Genomic DNA, 20723 nt, shown 5'->3' with positions numbered 1-20723 from the left:
CTCTTAGGCAATAAATATTAACTTAAGAAAACGGTGACCCCCATGTTGACCTTTTTCAGTTATAGACTCCTTGGCATTGCATATTAGTCTTTGGTAGCTGTGAGCCCATGTTGACCTTTACTTACGGGTCAACCGGGAAGTGTGACCTTCTATCAAGAGCTACACAACTTTTTTGAAACCTTTTTTCAGTTATAGATTCCTTGGGCAATGAAGCACATAATCCAAGCAAAACAACACGGAACAGCTTCGTGTTTATTCACAAACACTTAATGTTTAGTTATTAAATGAAACTATTCAACAAATAAACTTCATATTGAATTGCTTATTTATCAATTTTCAAAAACTCATGATTGTAACTTATTATTTATATTCTTCTTTTTGTAGAGGCCAGATCCTGTACAAGCCTCGGCTTTCTGTCTGCGACCTCCCCATACTGTTATTAAGTTCTTTAATTAGTTTTTCCCTTACATTGTACATGTATACATGGTATGGAAAATAAACCTGAACCTTAACCTGAACCTGCTGGTATTTGTCAGAGTCGATACGCTGATCTTCCTTTAATTAATTCTTAATGATCCTGTTTTAAATTGTAAATGTTTCGTGAGATCCCTCAAGTTTCTTTCATGTCATACGAGTCGACGGTCCTCACTACTGACTTCATCAAAGCATTTAATGGCATTGACCACAAAATCGCAATATCCAAGTTGGTCAAACTTGACGTCAGTCTGGTAACATAGTTCGCAAACTTTTTAACAGATTGCAGACAAAGGGTGAAGTACAAAAAGTGTGAAGTCTGTGTGGCAGTCAACAACAGCCGGTGTTCCCCAAGGAACTAAATTGGGACCTATACTTTTTCTGTTGCTCATCAAAGATGCTCTATGTGGTAAAGACACCAACATGACGCTGCCCACTGGTGATGCAGCTAACGCTCTTCACGTTCTCAGACACGTGAACAACCTAACAGTGGTAGAGACTCGCCATGCATCAGTTCATTCAATGTTGCCTGTTACTCTCTGGTTACCCTATGATTGGTCAGACAGGAACAAATACAACTAAACCTGAACAAGTGCGCAACAATGAACGTTTCCTTTGGGAAAAAAGAGGTCATCATTCAACACAACACCGTTAAATTGCTAGGAATTGAATGCGCATATTGCGTCCATCATTAAACCTTCCAAAAGTCATCAATATGTCTTCATTCTCTCAATTTAGACAACTTTTCCACGGGGCGACCGTCTGACTTACTTCATGACGATTGCCAGGCTAGTCCTGGACTATGCTGACTGTTGTCTGATCTTGAGGTCTAACAAAGGAGCAGTGTATAAGCCTTGAGTGGACACAGCAGCGAGCAGGCAGGATTATACTTGATACCAACTATAGTCAATATGAACAAGCGCTCAAGGACTGTCAGCTCCCTACCTGGGAGAGCAGGTGCTTTCAATCATGCCTTTCTTTTGCATAATCCATGCAAAATTCACTAACAAGCCTCCGTCATTTGCTACACTGAGAAACCAAGAATTCACCAAACTCGGTGTGCAACAAAGCATACTATACATCGCTGTAGAGCTGAATGGTTTAAAACAGTCAGGTTCCTTATCTCACGCGTATTATTAAATTTTTTATTATTTTTTAAAATTATTATTAAATCTACTTAATTGCATTGTTTTGGGTCGTTCACAGACGATGTGCCCTTATTTTACTTCGTTTTATTTTAAGTGCTCTTGTAAAAATCTTGTTTTCCTTGGGGATCCCCACGTTCATTTTTCTGTTCCATTGCCTGTATGCATTATTTGTTTATTTTTATTGTAATTTCTATAATACATTTGAATATTTTTTAACTAATACAAACCATGTAATTCAGCCTACTGGCTGTGAAACAGTTTTTTACTTTAATTAACCATTTCAAATCAAATCAAATCAAAATTACCAATTAGGTGTCCAGTGCCTTTAAGAATACATTTAAGGGGGCCTATGACATTTTAAACTAAAAACTGTAACTGAAAAACAAGACTACATGTCTTATGGCTTACAAGCACACAACACGGCTTCTTTGTTTCATTTTAAATCACACAATTCCTTTAAGGTCAACCTTTTCATGTTAAAGAAATATATTCAACACAACTCTAAAAAGAAGAACAAAATAAAATAAAGACAAAGGAAAAATTGAGCCAAAAAACTTTGCATGTTTATTACCGTGTAGTTGAGAAGTGTCTACCCCCAACGTTGAGTGTAACCCAGTCATTATGAGTTGCTAATGTACTCTGCCCAGTACATGCCCCAATAGCTTGAGTGTAACAACTAGCTTTAGGATCTGTTGACAAAAAATATAATTGGTAAACAACTAAAACAACTTACAAAGAATATAACAACAACTATTCTAACTTAGAAAAGATACATGAATTAGAAATATAGTCCTGAAGATAAGTAGGAAGTAGAGCATTTCTGACTTTAAAAACAAGGATAACTTTGAATTGAACTTGAATTGTTTGTTTAAAAGGGAAGCCAGTGCAGGGACTGAAAGACTGTTGTTGTTTTTATTGGCTTAATCAATTAGCCTTGCAGCGTCGTTTGGATCTGTTGGGGGGGGGGGGAAGACACCAGGTGACAACCCAACTGTTGTTGTCAAATAAACATTACAAAGTAGTTTTAAATGCAGATGGTTTCAATTTGTCCTACATGTTGAGTGTTTGTCCATCATTCCCCATTCTGTTTGGAAACAAAGTGAATGCATTCTTCTCAGTCAACAGTAAAAACTCCTAGCTAACATTAAAAGTTGCATAATAAATAATAACTTGGCCAAGAACTTGTTTCATTGGGCCAAGCTTATTATATATTGTTTAATATTTATTTTAACAAAACCTCAAAAAATGCATCATATTTACAATAAAAGATACATAAACACGTATTTAAGGAAACAGGATAACCCTGACACTCATGGACCATCTTGACAAAAGGATTGTCAGAACAATCCGAGCAGGGTCTTATAGTGTTTCCAAAGAAAGGTTCAACCACAGGATGCCAGTCGTATTTTCTTCTTTATCAAATTCAAATGTCAATATGCAATTTGTAAGCCATTTTGACAAATCACAATAACTTTACAATGATCTTACCAATAAATGGTTCTCCTTGAGAAATGTACAGAATCTCATCATCTCTAAATCAAAACAAATAAAGTGATTTTCATATTAGCACTATTAAATAAATGGATATTAAAGCACAGCTTTCTCCAGAAGATAATCAGAGCATACTGATCGAAACAACACAGTCAGGTACAACACAGTCAGGTTGTGCTGTAGTATATGTTGTAAAGATACCATACAAGCCAGGCACTCGGGTATAGGTCAGGTATCCCTTACAAAGTTTTGAGTGTAATTAATTTATGCATTTACCTGACACTAACAAGCAAGTTGCATTTGGAGCTATCAAAGTGTGTTGGATAAATCTGCAATCAAATTGCACTGACATAGGAACCAATCCAATAAGTGCAGCTTTCAAGGCATTTTTTTATGTATTTGAGTTGGTGTTTTTTCTAATACAAACACAATCCCTGAGGATCATCTTCTCTTATAATGTAATAATAATAACAATGCATTTCTTATGCGCCATCTATCTAGTGTACAAGACCCTATGCCGAGGCGCAGAACAACAACAACAACAACAAAAAACACTACATAAACTACGTAAAGCCCATACACAACACAGGAAAAGTAGATTTGTATTGTGTATACATTTTCCATTGTTCCCTCTTGGTGAACAGGTTAATTTGTAGTGTTCAAATTATGGCTTGAATTAATCTTTCCATTTTAAAGAAATTATCTTTCCATTTTAAAGAAAAATTTATTTACCCCATGGTTTGCATGTTTTACATGTTTTTCTAGCTAGAAGTCTTTTACTCCTATCTGAAAGCACACAAATTCATCCAACACGGGTGTTTTTTCTTACATCATTTTCTTTCTTTGATGTCCAATTGAGCCCCAATTTTCACAGGCTTGTTATTTTATGCTTATATGATGGGATACACCAAGTGAGAACACTGGTCTTTGACATTTACCAAACGTGTCTAGTGCCTTTAAACAATATAGACTACAATGTGTTTCAGTTTGATTTCAGTACCATTGTGATACCATCTACGATAAACTTCTATCGAAAACAGTATTTGATTTGGGGAAATATAAGTTTAAGAGTGCTTTGACCGTAGAGTCGATTCCATTGAGGCATTTTTGTCATGTAACCAAATTCATAGGAATTTCACATTAACATTATGGCATTGTAACATGTGTTTTCTTTTCAGTTTTCCCTGTTGATAATACTCCTTTAAGACTACATGATAGTGTTTTTCTCCATTGGACAATGAATGTATTCAATTGAGTTGTAATGTGTTGTGTAATAATTCTTTATTTTCTCTCGTAGAAATTAATCTTGGGTCACAGGGATGAGAGCCAAAATACTTCATATTTTTTTTTCCATACAGTATTTTTGTATACATTTGGTTACATGTAGTTATGGTATATATTTTGTGATCAAACTGAAAAACTTCAAAATGTTGCATGATTTTTGCACTTAAGTATTTTTAACTGCTGACAAAAATGGATGGGTAACCAATTTTTACTACAATGTAATGTAGAGCTCTTTTGTGAAATTTGGTCTAGACAATTTTCAGAACCACCCCAAATCTTTTAGAGATTATCGAAACCTTTCTATACATGTATCACCTCTATCCAAGTACCTTCAGGCAGGTGTTCCCAGTAGCACTTACAGACAAGAAGAGATACAATGAATGTACATGTACATGTAATTTTTGCAAACAACAATTGCCCGACATGTTGATCCTAGCTGAGTCTTTGTTTAAGGGTAAAAGAAAACAAAACACACATAAACAAATAAACTGCACTGGTGTAGCAGAAGCAGTCAAATGGAATAAACAAATAGAGAGAGCAGAAAAAATGGGGAAAGGAAAGGGTACATTTAGATTGTTTAAAAATCACAAGAGATTGAAAATACATGTACTGGTACGACAGACAAAATCAAAGTTGGGAAGAAAGAGAAAGTATTTAATTTGTAAATGAAGCAGACTAAAAGGGGGGACATTTATGTGGAAAAGGGACAGACAAGACAGTTGTTAATCATTCTTCTCGGATATTGAGACCAATGGGGTTGAATAGACAAGAAGTGTGCTGTTAACTTTCATACTGTCGTTGTTACTCTTCTTTTGGTGTGTCATGGAATCGTTCAAGCACACCAGCTCCAGTGTTTTGAGTGTGAGTTTGAGTCAACTAAATTGATCTGGCTTCCTGTGCAAACCAAAAGTTGACATAGACAGAGTATGTGTTGAAACAAAAAAAAGTATTTGATTTTATACATGTCATAATTAGCAGAGAAAATTTGACTAGAGACCGTGATTATTACTTGATACTTGAAATAACAAGTTGCATCCTCTTGACATGATCCCTGTCCTATCGCTTCACTAGGAGTGATCTTTGGCTACACGGCAGTACAGGTTGCATGGCATTACTCTCAAAATTTGCATTTAGTAATAAATAGTTCAAGTCAAAAATGCACCTCTCCGCACAGATTTTTTAGATAATGATATGCAATGACCTCTTGATGTCATTGACCACTTTTTCCCAATAGGGATTGTGCACAGTTCTCCAGCTTTGGCCACTTCAGGGCACTATTTTCAACATCAAATACATGAAATAGCGCCGATGAAGTCACAATTCATTTGTCGCATGGGTTTGTTTGACCTGACGGTTTTCAGAATTTTGGCTTGGAATGCTTTCTGAGAATTTTTTTTTCCACAATGTTTTAACGTAAGGTAAGCAACTCATTATGTTCTTTTCTGTTTACAAAAATGTAACAACTACTGTATTTCTGAGCATTCTGTAGCCGGCCTTTAAGTTATTTAACATTTACCCAGTCAGTTTCTCTTGTGGTTTATTTCTTATTTTTGTATACAATTACCTGATCAACTCAGCATTTGTTAACTGTCCTCCCATTGCAGTGTATATTATGGAAGCATTGATATCCAGCACATCACTTGCAGTAGACATCACAAGTTCTAGTGTATCCTCACACTTAATGATCTGCACAATACAGTGGATAGCATGATTTAAAATCAACATGTACAATAATTACCCAATTCACCTGACGTCATCATCAGAATAATCTTGGATGCGCCATATTGGTGGGCAATGTCACGGTGTGTTATTCAGTGAAGTTCGCAATTTTATGGTGATGCAGGGTCCGTTTACACGTTAACCTACTGACCACCAAATTGGTGAGCGTGGCACAGTCGCAGCGTGTGACGTGCATGCAAGAGGTCTATAGTGGAAAATACTTTCGTAATAATGTTGCTCTTGGGTTTAAAAAACTTTATGAGTGAGTTACATGTACAGTGGGTGCGTTCGTTTAGCTTCCCTGGGTCATCCCCGGTCTGCCCAGGTGCGTTTGAATAGCTTTTGGCATGAGCAAGAGGCTCACCCAGGTCAGCCCCCAGTGCCCTGCTTGTGGAGTGGGTCACTTGGGGGCTGGCCCCAGGTAAACGACATCACTAAGAGAGCGGTGAGTGGTCATTCGTTAAGCTCTTGTCAGGGGCTCACCCGAGTGGGCACCGCGGGGGAGACCCAGGGAAGCTAAACAAACGCACCCAGTTTAGAATTGATACTCGATTGAACCAAACTTTATGCAGTAGGAAACACAAAGGGCTACTCAAATCATGACTTCTAGGCACATCTACACATTTGAGGGTTTTCTTAACATCCAGGACAAAAGAAACCATTCATGATGCAAAGTGCTATCAATTTTTTGAAGTGAGCTGGAGAAATAGTGGCTATCAATGGAAATAGTAAAAACAATAATAATACAGACATTTTTATATAACTCCCAAGCAGATCCTTGCCATTTGATTGCAGGATTGTCCGTCACGTGATAGCAAATAAAAGTACCATTGCACGCTGAGTCACTCACTGTGTTTTTTCGTTCCATCCGAAAAGTACTACTGCACGCTGCGTGCAATAGTACTTTTCGGATGGAACGAAAAAGCTTAGTAAAAACATCACTGCATGCGCATGTCTTTGGTAACGCAGTGTTACTGCAAGGCATATTAGTAAAATTACTAGCATTCGGCTTCTGCGTGTCTCAAAATAGCTGTACAGAATGCACATTGTGACTGTTGAATCCAACAGGCTGACCCAAAGAGAAACGGGTGTAATTTCACAATTAAAAATTGTAGGCCTACGCTTTGTTTGTTTTGATAGTTGTATCTTTCAATCAAAATGACAAAGATCTACTTGGATGTTATATAAAACAAATAATGAATGTTTTTCATTCGTGCAATAGTGCAAATATTTTCATTCGTTGAAAGCTGGAATGTTCCATTCAACTCGGCTCTGCCTCGTTGAATAGAACATTCCATCTTTCAACTCATGAACATATTCGCACCATTGCACTCATTAACATTCATTATGTGTATAATATTGCACAGTGACCTATATAAATATATTCTACTGCGCTTTACAAGGAATACAACAAATAAAAAATTAAAAAATACACAAACAGAGCAAGAATTAATTAGATGGGATTTATGAAGTAAACAAATGGGTTTTTAACTTAGATTTAAATACATTAAGTGAAGAAGACTGTCTAATGCTAGGTGGGAGATTGTTCCAAAGATTCAGAGCAGCGTATACAAATGCTCGATCACCTAAGACGGTAGGTTGGTTGAGAGAGTGATTTCATGGTTATGAGTTCTTGAATATACATTGGTGCTAAACCATGAATGGCTATATAAGTTTAGAAAAGAACTTTAAATGAAATTCTTTGTCGAATCTGGGTGTCAGGCAAACCCACGAATAAGCTGTTGAAAAGGACTTCTAACATCATACAGGGAAGATACAAAAGAATACAGCAAATTATAGGCAAGAAATTAAAATTTCCAATTGACCGTATTTTTTGCCTCATGAGGGCGCTTTAATCAGGAATGTCTTGAATCACACTAACAGTTCATCTTATTTCAACTGACTACATGTACAGTGTATGTAGTTTGTTTGCATTAATGACCAAATTCATCAATAACCATGAAACATAAACCAAAAAATGACAAAAACATGTTGTTGACATCTTCTTTATTAAGTGAAACTGGTCCGCATACGCCCTCACGCAGTCAAAAATAAGACAAATTAGCTAGGATTTAAACTGGATGTCATTTGATCTGTTTCAGTTTAATGACAATGTGGGTTTTTTTTCAACTAGGGTCTTTGGTAACACTACATGACCATAATCTCTCTGACTTGTGGTGTTCCTAAAAATAGAAAACTAAAAACCCAGTGAATCACAGAAGCACCATAACTCAGTCATTGAGAGATTACCCCTCATGATCTGTACTCTGGAACTATCTGCCAAATTGTGTCTGTCTGTATTCTATCTTTCATGTACATGTCATATGTTTGTTGTTAGAACTCCTCTCTGAGTTCGTCTACAAACGTTGCAAAACTTGCAAGGGAAAAGGTCAAAGGGTGTTATCTTATTCATGCCCCAAAACAATGAACAAAATCAGTTCAGAATCGATCATTTACACTAATACATCGTATTATGGGCCCTTTGTTGCTGAGTACAGTGTTACAAAAGCAAGTGCTGTTATTCAGTCTACCCGCAGGTCACTCGATATAATAAGTTTCCTTTGTGATTTATCTGCACGAGTTGGCGTGATTTTTCATGCGTGACCTCAGTTTGAATATAATTGTCTTGCCCCGAGAACTTAAAAGGCCTCTCGCCTTTTTAAATAGCGCCCTCAAGTGATCATTATTTTTACTCGCATCTATCATTTTCCCGTTATAAAGCCTTCGTCTAATTCTGCAGTTTTGAGCCCGAATATCCTTGTTTTTTCCCTTGGATCAAGCACAATCTGTAAGTTGTTCATTCTGTCTTATTATAAATCTTTCCTTGTCTAGCTCGCTCGATTTATTAGGGTTTTCAGGCTAGTTTACTTTCCATAAAACTGTTGTTGCCAAAATCGGCTACATGTGCGCTTTACATGTACTTTTTTACCATGTGTGCATTGCGAAGGCACTACACGTTCAACGTTTTTCTGTAAACTGGGCAGATCTTATGTTTCGTATTTCAGCATGGATTTAGGGTCTTTTTTGTGACTTTACCCATTCTATGTCAGCTTTTTTATATTTTAAGGCTTCCTTCACGTTATGCTTTATAACTAAATGTATGCTTTATTCTTGTTTATTACAGTTTCATACTGGTTCCAATAAAGAAACAAATGACAGTCTGACAGTGGAATAGTGTTTAGCCTCTGACTAATTTCGTCACGTACTCGACTTAGTGAGGTCAGAAGAGTGAAAAGATTAGCTTCTCAACAAGAGCATCTTCCTTAATTGGTGGTTCCTTGCAACTCTACTATCAAAATGCAACTCTACTATCAAAATGTCATCTCCTCCAAGAGTTTCTCAGAACTGGGAGATACAGGTGAAGCTGAATCTGCATTGGCTGCTGCCAAAACACTGGAGGCAGCTGTAAATGCCATTTGAAGAAACTGAGGATAGAGCAAGCATCACCAATCATCTTGCCCTCTCAGTCCAACCCGAGCAACGTACGGAAGAATACATAAATGAACATTTTGACCATCATGATAACCACACTGATTACCAGCCTGCTAAGATTAGTCCGAAAGAGAGCCCTGATGAACACTCGCACCCACAAAGCACTACTGTTGAATCTCAAGCTCTCTAACATCCTCAACCCCCCTTAGATCCGCCAGACTTCTACACTCTGCCCCCGCAAGCTGGTGCGCTAAATCCCTTTCTACACACTGCAGTCGGACGATATCATGACAACGTGAGGTCAAACCCATTTTTGCAAAGCCATTCAGTAGTCTTTGACCTCACAGCCCACCTCGCGTCGAGACCTTCTCACAGCCGGACTCAAGGTTTTTGATAATCGGCCAGAGAACTACTTGTCATGGAGAGCCAGTTACCGCAATGTTATGCAAGGATTAAACCTAAAAGCCAGTGAAGAACTCGATCTACTTACTAGGTGGCTTGGTGGAGAGTCACTTCAGCATGCTACGAGGATCAGGGCAGTCCACATAAACAATCCTTCAGATGGCCTAATTATGGTATGGCAAAGGTTAGACAAGATGTATGGGTCCCCTGAGGCCATAGAGGAGTCACTCTTTTCTCGTCTGGACACCTTCCCTAAGATTGGAAACAGAGACTACCCGAGACTACAGGAACTTGCAGATCTTCTCACAGAAGTGAAAGCAGCAAAGCTTGAAGACAACCTACCCGGACTTAACTACTTGGACACTTCCAGAGGGATAAATCCGATTGTTGAAAAGCTCCCTCAAGTTCTACAAGAAAAGTGGTTAACTCGGGGCTTGATGTACAAGAAAACACATCATGTTCCTTTCCCCCCATTTACCTTCTTCGCTGACTTTGTGTACTCACAGGCCGACATGAGGACTGATCCAAGCTTTGCTTTCCATTCGTCCAGCACGGCGACATCCACAAGCCATAAGCTCACGCCAAGTCCGTTCATATCAAAGCCCTCAATCGCTGTGCACAAGACTGAGGTGGAGAAAAATTTGACCTTTGCCCCCAATGAACTGATGGACCCAGACAAGCAGTGCCCCATTCACAAGAGACCCCACTCCTTGAGAAAGTGCCGTGGCTTCAGAGGAAAACCATTGGAGGAAAGAAAGGCCTTTCTCAGAGAGCATGCTATTTGTTACAGGTGCTGTGCTTCTACTTCTCACATGGCAAAAGACTGCATCGTTCAAATTCGCTGCACCGAGTGTGACAGCGATCATCATGTATCCGCCCTTCATAATGGCCTGCCACCTTGGAAAAGAACTGATTCTTTGCCTGTGGAAAACCATGGCGGGGAGCAACCCAATAAAGAGCCATCAGTAGCTTCCACAAGTTGCACAGACGTTTGTGGAGATGGTCTACCTGGAAAATCGTGTTCCAAGATATTCGCTGCACCGAGTGTGACAGCGATTGTCATGTATCCGCCCGAACCCCCCGGCGATGCCTACCCAACAACAGACAACAAGTAGTTAACTGTCTTATGTCTCTTCGTCGCACTCTTCTCAAGAAACCCGAGATGAATGACCACTACATTGAATTCATGGACAAGATTTTCAGCAGTGGTCATGCAGAGTTAGCTTTACCACTCCAGCCAGGCCAAGAGTGCTGGTACCTACCTAGCTTTGGTGTTTATCACCCGAAGAAACCGGGCCAAATCAGAATCGTGTTCGACTCAAGCTCTCAACATGACAATGTATCCTTGAACGACGTGCTACTCAGAGGTCCAGATCTCAACAACAGTCTGCTAGGCATTCTCATTCGCTTCAGATGTGAACCAATAGCCATCATGGCAGTTATCCAGCAGATGTTCCATAGTTTTCATGTCAAGAATGAACACAGAGATTACCTCCGCTTTCTTTGGTTTGACAACAACAACCTTGATGGGGACATCCTGGACTATCGCATGAGGGTCCATGTATTTGGCAACTGTCCGTCACCAGCTGTAGCAATCTATGGACTTAAGAGAACGGCTGCAGAAAGACATGAAGAGTATGGTGACCAAGCAAGACTCTTCATTGATCGTCATTTCTACGTCGATGACGGGCTTCAGTCATTTCCCAGTGTGAGCAAGGCTGTTGAAGTGTTGGAGAAATCACAAGACATGCTAGCACAGTCCAATCTTCATCTTCACAAAATCGCATCTAACAGTTCAGATGTCATGAAAGCCTTTCCCAAAGAAGACCTCGCCAAAGGGCTTCAGAACCTTGACCTTGGACAAGACTCCCTTCAAACACAGCAGAGCTTGGGCATTCAGTGGGACTTGGCAGCAGACACATTCACCTTCCAAGCGACGACCAGTGACAAGCCATTTACAAGACGTGGGGTATTGTCTACCATCAACAGCCTATTCGATCCCCTCGGATATGCTGCTCCAGTAAGTATCCAGGGTCGCTCCATCCTCAGAGAGCTTAACCGTGACTCCTGTGACTGGGAAACACCTCTTCTTAAAGAAATGTATGAGGAATGGATGAGATGGAAGAACTCCCTCGAAGATCTCCAGGAACTGAAGATCCCAAGAATGTACACTACTCTCCCACTCTCTCAAGCCCAGAAGCCAGAGTTGTGTGTCTTCTGTGATGCATCGACAAAAGCGATTGCGGCTGTCTCATACCTCAAGATCACAGATGGTGAGGGTCATTGCGAAGTAGGATTCATCTTTGGCAAGGCAAAGCTTGCTCCTAAGCCTGAACCCACGATCCCTCGTCTGGAACTTGCAGCAGCTGTTTTGGCCGTAGAAATCGAAGAGACAGTCCAAGACGAATTAGATGTACATCTGCATGAAGTCAAGTTCTTCAGTGATAGCAAAGTTGTGCTTGGGTATATCTACAACAAGACCAGACATTTCTACGTTTATATCCAGAACAGAGTGCAGCGCATCAAACGCTCCTCTGAAGCCAGGGCACTACCAGCATCTGGATTATCTACGTCTACCTGGCTAAGTGGACCCGCATTCCTCTGTGATCCTAAACACAGTCCCCCCTCCTTATGTCAGGAGACATTCAGCTTGGTTGATCCGGAAAGCGACACAGAAGTGAGACCCCAAGTTACAACCTGTGCCACAGACGTTTCTAAAGCAGGCCTGACCAGTGGACACTTCAAACACTTCTCAAGTTGGAGGTCGCTTCAGAAAGCCATTTCGAGACTCACCCACCTTGCTCACTCCTTTTCGCAAGTAAATAGAGGTAGCCCTTGTCGAGGATGGCACCAATGTAAGGAGCACTTAAGCCCAGACTATCTGACTAGAGCAAAGACGGCAATTCTTCGTGCTGTTCAGACAACAGCCTATGCAGACGAGCTGACGTCTTGAAAGTGGCCAACCCATTCCTCGGTCCAGCCCGCTTCAGAAGCTACACCCCTTTGTTGACAAAGACAGTCTTCTCAGGGTTGGAGGTTGACTTGAGAAAGCCAAGCTGTCTACTGGTGAGACACACCCGGTGATAATCCCTGGGAAATGCTATGTGACTACACTTATCATCAGACACTACCATGAAGTAGTCCGGTATCAGGGCAGACACTTCACTGAAGGTGCTATAAGAGCAGCCGGTTTCTGGGTCCTTGGCGGTAAGCGAGTCATCAGCAGTTTGATCTACCACTGTGTAACCTGTCGAAGACTGCGAGGCAAGCTACAAGAGCAGATAATGGCAGACTTGCCTGCTGACCGCCTTAGCACAAGTCCACCCTTCACTTATGTTGGCCTAGATGTCTTTGGCCCCTGGACAGTGACCACCAGAAAAACAAGAGGAGGACAAGCCAACAGCAAGCGATGGGCTGTGATTTTTACATGTATGGCCGCCCGTGCTGTTCACATCAAAGTGATCGAGTCTATGGACACCTCTAGCTTCGTGAACGCACTGAGACGCTTCTTCACCTTGAGAGGACCTGCAAAGCTGTTGAGGTCTGATTGCGGGACTAACTTTGTAGGAGCCTCCAGTGAGCTTGGCATCAACTCCTCAGGACGTCAGAAGGAGCAGATTGAGAATATCTATGCTGATAACAGATGTGAGTGGCAGTTCAACCCTCCTCACGCCTCGCACATGGGCGGCAGCTGGGAAAGGATGATTGGCATCACACGCCGCATTCTCGATGCCATGCTACTTCAGCTTGGACCAGGCATACTTACTCATGAAGTGCTGACAACTCTCATGGCAGAGGTGACTGCAATCATAAATTCCAGACCGCTTACTCCAGTCTCTACAGATCCTGAACACCCTTCCATTCTGACACCATCGACACTCCTTACACAGAAGGTTGGTACACCCTCTGTCTCCCCTTGCGAGTTTGATGATAAGGATCTCTTCAGATGTCAGTGGCAACGTGTACAGAGATTAGCTGACATGTTCTGGAAAAGGTGGAGGCAGGAGTACCTGAACTGTCTTCAGACACGCACTAAGTGGACATCTGAGAAACCGAACTTGCGAGAAGGAGACGTAGTCCTCATGAAAGATTCTCAAGCCAAGAGAAATGGCTGGCCTCTTGGGATGATCACCAAGACCTTTCCGAGTGACCACGGGAAAGTCAGGAAAATCAAAGTCAAAGTCATCCAAAGCAGAGAACCGAGGCTGTTCTTGAGGCCTGTGACTGAAGTTGTTCTCCTTCTCGCCAAAGACTCTGATCAGTAGATAGTGATCACCACAAGTACTCCCACTGTAAACTCTTTTCTATTTCTAGATTTGACATCTTACAGATGCCAGGCGGGGAGTGTCTTGCCCCGAGAACTTAATAGGCCTCTTGCCTTTTTAGATAGCGCCCTCAAGTGATCATTATTTTTACTCGCATCTATCATTTTCTCGTTATAAAGCCTTCGTCTAATTCTGCAGTTTTTAGCCCGAATATCCTTGTTTTTTCCCTTGGATCAAGCACAATCTGTAAGTTGTTCATTCTGTCTTATTATAAATCTTTCCTTGTCTAGCTCGCTCGATTTATTAGGGTTTTCAGGCTAGTTTACTTTCCATAAAACTGTTGTTGCCAAAATCGGCTACATGTGCGCTTTACATGTACTTTTTACCATGTGTGCATTGCGAAGGCACTACACGTTCAACGTTTGTCCGGAAACTGGGCAGATCTTATGTTTCGTATTTCAGCATGGATTTTTTGTGACTTTACCCATTCTATGTCAGCTTTTTTATATTTTAAGGCTTCCTTCACGTTATGCTTTATAACTAAATGTATGTTTTATTCTTGTTTATTACAGTTTCATACTGGTTCCAATAAAGAAACAAATGACAGTCTGACAGTGGAATAGTGTTTAGCCTCTGACTAATTTCGTCACGTACTCGACTTAGTGAGGTCAGAAGAATAATGTTAGTCCAAAAGGCTTCGGAAATTCAGTCTTTTTCGGCCTTATCTGAAAAGTATTGACAGAAATAATGTAGAAGTACATTGAAATGAAGAGCATATCTGTCGTTTTGTATGAACAAAATTGTTGCAACTCAAATTTTTTGAAAAAGGAAATTTGTACGTAAAAAATGGCTTCAAAAAGGAAGAAAACAAGTCACAAAAATTACGGCAATTTTTTCAGTGATGAATGTCAGCAACAGTCCCCAATTAGTATTATATGGATAGATTAATTCATATTCTTCCCAAAAATTTAAAAGCGAGACCGGATCTTACCTAGTCCAGTCAGGATACAGCAGTTTCCACCGTTAATCCAAAACCCCCATTACGAAAAAACTATTAGACAGCATGGTTTTCCTACACGGTGATTGGCTGACGTTGACATCATCGACTAATATGGCAGCATGCTGTTTTTCGTTCGTATGGTACCCCGACCACAAAGGTAGCGTTAGTCAATAACAAAAGAGCCCATCTATACCATGGGATGGAAGAGCTGATCCTCATTCAGCTCATAGTTTAGACAGGCACTTTTACCATAACAACGAAAAACAGCTTGCTGCCATATTCGTCGATGATATTATCGTCAGCCAATCACCCTGCAGGAAAACCATGCTGTCTAATAGTTGATTTATTCGTAATGGGAGTTTTGGATTAACGGTGGAAATCGCTGTATCCTGACTGGACTAGGTCAGTCCGGTCTTGCTTTTAACATTTCCAGGTAGAATATGAATTAATATATCCATACATACTAATTGGGGACTGGTGCCGACATTTTTGCAGTGTTTTTGTGACTTGTTTTCTCTGTTTTTGAAGCCATTTTTTACGTACAAATTTCTCTTTTTAAAATTTGAGTTGCACTGATTTTTTTTATACATAACGACAGATATGCTCTTCGTTTCAGTTTACTGGTACAATATTTTGGTTGAGACTTTTCAGAAAAGGCTGAAAATGACCGAATTCCAGAAGCCCTTTTGAATAATTAATATTCACACAGAGGTCACGCACGAAAAACGATGCACACTCTGCAGATAAATCACAAAGGAACTTAGTGACCTGCCGGTAGACTGTATGAGGTCATGTGTGGCTCCATTGCTGCATGCAGTGTATCATAGAATTGTGTGCATAATAACCAGTTGAAACCTAAGATTTCAACTAAAGTGAACCAGGTGTTTTGATAGAGGGAGGTCGTTCCCACTTCACTTGTTCACAAAACAAACACTTGTTCACAAAACCAATCGAGACATTGCTTGGAAATGCTTTTGTTGAAGTAGGATTAATATTAATTTTATTTTAAAAAACATTAGCGAGCTGTGCTACCGATAGCCATGGCCACGTGACCTTTGGTGATCACGCAAGTAGGTGATGCCCCGCTGAGCCCATCACACACACACACCACATGGCCTTTTTGGGTAATGCAATATGCAGTGGGTGAGTGTGACTCTGGCACACTTAATAATAATAAAAATAAGACTTGTAATGTGCACGTATCCACTCTGCTGGATGGGTATTCAAGGTACTTGTGTGTTAGGTCAGCCTCTTAGGTCAAGTGAAGAAGCAAAACTAGGTTCACTCCAATAAAAACACTTACTTAATTAATACTTAAAAAGAGTTGTTAATATTACATTTGTATTCATCTGAAACACTCTGTTTGAATTCTATAATGTGCATTAGTTTGCCCTTTGTGGTTGTCCCCATTAAGGCTAAACTAGCATAATTAAGAGACAGTAAAGATAGAAACATAGAAAGCAAAACATATGTAACCTTGGGTTCGCCAACAAAAATAGCGGGAACCGAAAATAAATTTACAACTCCCTTTTTGAAATAAAACCAAGTTTAGAGAATTCGAGATATGATGCACAATAACAGAAACTCTCATTTATTTGAACGATAAATCACCAATAAAAGAAATGCAGAATTAAACTTTACAATTAAAGGATCCTGTTATATTTAAATAATACAAAAATGAGCTCAGATGGATGAACGGGCGCCAAATCTAAAATAGACCCTAAACTGCGGTTCGCGTCCTATGGGCGAAGTCCAAACATCAGTTGGGAGACGATCCAGTTCCTCTTATTGCGGAAGGACACTTCACGTGCCGGTATACATGTACGTCTTCTTCCAATAAGCTCGCAAGAATGTAAACAACTTTTATACTTGCGATAGGTCACAGATGAAATGGACAGAAGTTATCTAGAGGGCAAGTCAATCTTCCTCATCACCACATTCCGTCTTCTGTACCTATTATAGAGAGCCAACATTCATTTAAAAGTAGAAGTTGTCTTCACTCCAGAATAAGAAAGTTGCTTGGAGAAATGATTTAACAAGCCCTTGAAGAAAAGATAGTCGTAGAGGCATGTGCGGACACACATCCAGCTGGAGCGATGGCAAATGGTGGAGTGCTTGATCTGACCAGAATTTTGGGCCAAGCCAACCCTCCGACCATGCCTCAGCTTAGGTCAGCTGTTCACTCTCATTGGATGGTTTGAAAAATATCACTTATGGCTTTAAAGTTGATTGGTCCAGTTGAAATAGAGGGAGTGAAGGAAAGATAAATCTTTACGACTTTCACAGCTTGGGTTCGTGGTTATGGATTAAAGAAAAAGGTACTGGCCATTCCCAGAAGTAAACAAAAGGTGTATCTCCACTTCCTCCAAGAAGGTAGAGATTACAAGCAGGGTTGAATAGATAGGTGAAGATCAAAGAGCATGAGTTAAAACACCAGTTGAATAGCATGGCACCAGCTGAATAGCCTGGCTAGTAAACACAAGTAAACAAAGGGACACCATGACTAGAGAAAATGCACAACCATGGCAAATTGAAAATGCACATGTGGAATAAACACATGAACAATGAAAAAAGGAAATCAAAATTACACAATGAAATAAAGATCATATTTTGTAAAAGACAACATATACTGTAACCTGAGACCTCATTTGGGTCAGGGTTACATCCTCCCAGTTCTTAACTTGCTACCTCCGGGAGCATAAGAAAAGAAATTATTAAAATATGCATAGAAATAAACTTAATATCCAAAAACCTTTCTCTTTAGCGCGGCAAACATACCAGGAGATTGGAACTGCCGGATAAACACAGTCCTTCCCTGAGAATCAAACTTCAACCTCATAGGCGGTTGGGATGTTCTCGATGAACGTCTGACAAAACTTGTGCCAGGGCTAGAGATCATGCACAACCATGGCAAATTGAAAATGCACATGTGGAATAAACACATGAGCAATGAAAAAGGGAAATCAAAATTACACAATGAAATAAAGATCATATTTTGTAAAACACAAAATATACTGTAACCTGAGACCTCATTTGGGTCAGGGTTACACATATTACACTGTGGGGGGGGGGGGCAGAGGTGAGATTTGCCCAGTACTATTTCAACAATCAAAGAGCAATAATTACCTTACAAGAATTGTTAAGTAAACAAGGATGTCATCTGGAGAAAAAAACAGAAAGAAAAAACCCCAGAGAGGAGCAGCAGAGTGCGGTAGTGGTGTCAACCGAGCACACTGCTTGAAACAATTGGTTGTGTGAGCAGCAGAGAATAGTAGTGTTGTTTAGGGAGCCAGTGCTAATGTTGTGTTCCAATATGTAGGTGTTTAGCGAGGTAAGATGCATTTAACAAACCAATGGTATGCGATTCAGTAGTGAGACACACTAGTATTCAGTTTGAATAGAAATGCATCTGCCCGAATCACCTGGAAAATTGCCACTCGGACTACAGCCGCCCGGAAAACAGCCCGGTTCACTGCCATGCATCTGCCCGAATCACCTGGAAAATTGCCACCCGGACTACAGCCGCCCGGAAAACAGCACGGCTCACTGCCATGCATCTGCCCGAATCACCTGGAAAAATGCCACCCGTAGTACAGCCGCCCGGAAAACAGCCCGGCTCACTGCCATGCGTCTGCCCGAATCACCTGAAAAAATGCCACCCGTAGTACAGCCGCCCGGAAAACAGCCCGGCTCACTGCCATGCATCTGCCCGAATCACCTGGAAAAATGCCACCCGTAGTACAGCCGCCCACAAAACAGCCCGGTTCACTGCCATCAAAAAACTCAAACAGGATTAAACCAAAGTTTATTCAAAGCAAATCCACTTGATGTACATTTAAGAGATATTAAAGTAGATAAAGTAGATTAAAGTAGATATTAAAGTCTAAGTTGGTCACCGCTAGACCCCGTCTACCTTGGTTTAGTCAAGAAATCAACTCTGCCTTGAGGATGAGGAGCAAGCAGAAAAGAAGTGGTGACGAACAAACATGGTCTCTGATCTTTCAGAATATAAGCTTATAAGAAATAGGTTACCTTTCTTCTTAATAAAGCTCGCTGCAGTTTTTACAAAGTAATAGTTCCGACCAGAGGAAATTATTTAGAGCATCTAAAAAGCTGCTTGGGCATAGTTTTGACGTCCTCTACCCACCTTTTTAAGATAAATTGTCTCTTGCCAATGATATGGGTAGTTTTTTTGTAAGGAAAATATCTACGGTAATATTCATGCTAAACTTGATGACTTGGAAGTTTCAACCTCTGTGGACAGACCGTTATCTTTTACACCTGAAACAACGTCCAGTAACATCCTGTTTGATAGTTTCATACCATTAGTCAGTTCCTTACACAAGACTCTTTTAAAACTCATTCATGCATTTGTGACCAGGCGTCTTGATTATTGTAATAGCCTTTTGTATGGTCTGCCAAAGTCAAAAATAGCTAAACTACAAAGGGTTCAAAACGCAGCTGCCAGAATTGTTACAAACACACATCGATTTGATCACATCACACCTATACTTCGTCATTTACATTGGCTGCCTGTTTCGTACAGGATTCATTTTAAAATCCTGTTGTTGACATTTAAAGCTCTTCATGGTCTTTCTCCAAAGTACATACAGGATCTTGTTTCCATCCGGAAAGTATCTTCTTATAAACTTAGGTCAGGGAATAATGATATTTTGTTGGAGTATCCTTCTGGTAAAATGTTCACTACATTTGGTGATAGGGCTTTTTCTGTGGCAGCCCCTAAGCTTTGGAATGCGCTATCGCTTCAAATACATAAGCAAACAGAAACTCATCTCTTTTAAATGTAATTAAAAAACTATCTTTTTAAAAACGCTTTTTAGCTTTTTAATGTCTTCTTCTATGGTCACCTTGCCAGTTAGTTCAGAATTTTAGCATAGTAGGCTTAGAGGCGTCTGTCTCCTGAAAAGGTCAAAACATTACTGATGCCAGCAGAGACAGGCCTATATGTAATAAGTAACTAACTAGTTCTCTGTTGGCGGGACAGACGTATCCCCATACTTTTGTTTGGGCACTGGCCTGGAGACCAGTCTCTTTTTTTTCTTTGTCTTTTTCTTCCACTCTGTGCTTTTTAACATGTGTTCTGCGCCTCTGATCATTTGTGACCCGCTCTGTGAAAATGAGTCAGATGTAGGCAATTTCAAGAATTGAGTTATATGCATGGCTGGAAAGAACACATCAGCAGCAGTAATTTGGTATGTGTCTAAGCTTTGGGGTGTATCGCGTTGCTGAGTTACTCCCGTTTGAAAATTAGCCACTACACCATTTTTTGTGAAAAACGAATTACAAGTAAAATGATATTTTGAACTACCATTGTGTGCAAAAGGATACAAATTAGACATAAGTATGATCACAAAATTGTTGTATTCATAGCTTTATTGCCTAAAACTAAGTGTTGTAAAGGGTAACCATGCAACTAAAGATCATAACAAGATTTTTTTTTACTTTTTTTTTTTTTTTTTTAAAACATTTTCCACATTAAACTGTCCA

The 20723-nt window shown here is 40.1% G+C and overlaps 1 protein-coding gene across 3 annotated transcripts in view; it reads right to left on the bottom strand.

The window, feature by feature from the left end:
• LOC139940503 (BTB/POZ domain-containing protein KCTD9-like) overlaps positions 1-20723 on the bottom strand; it is a 76379-nt gene that overhangs the window by 42301 nt on the left and 13355 nt on the right. For all 3 annotated transcript variants that reach the window (XR_011786459.1, XM_071936790.1, XM_071936791.1), the window contains exons 4-6: positions 5962-6083; positions 3111-3154; positions 2194-2311 (exon numbers count right to left, since the gene is read on the bottom strand). Coding sequence is in view for 2 of the 3 variants with exons in the window: in XM_071936790.1 (XP_071792891.1) it covers positions 2194-2311; positions 3111-3154; positions 5962-6083 (284 nt within the window). In the remaining variant the exon portion in view is untranslated. The remainder of the gene's footprint in view (positions 1-2193; positions 2312-3110; positions 3155-5961; positions 6084-20723) is intronic.

This window comes from Asterias amurensis, chromosome 8 (assembly GCF_032118995.1).
Source record: "Asterias amurensis chromosome 8, ASM3211899v1".
NCBI classification, from domain to species: domain Eukaryota; kingdom Metazoa; phylum Echinodermata; class Asteroidea; order Forcipulatida; family Asteriidae; genus Asterias; species Asterias amurensis.
The sequence above is the reverse complement of the archived record's forward strand: the minus strand, read 5'-3'. Positions and strand labels throughout refer to the sequence as shown.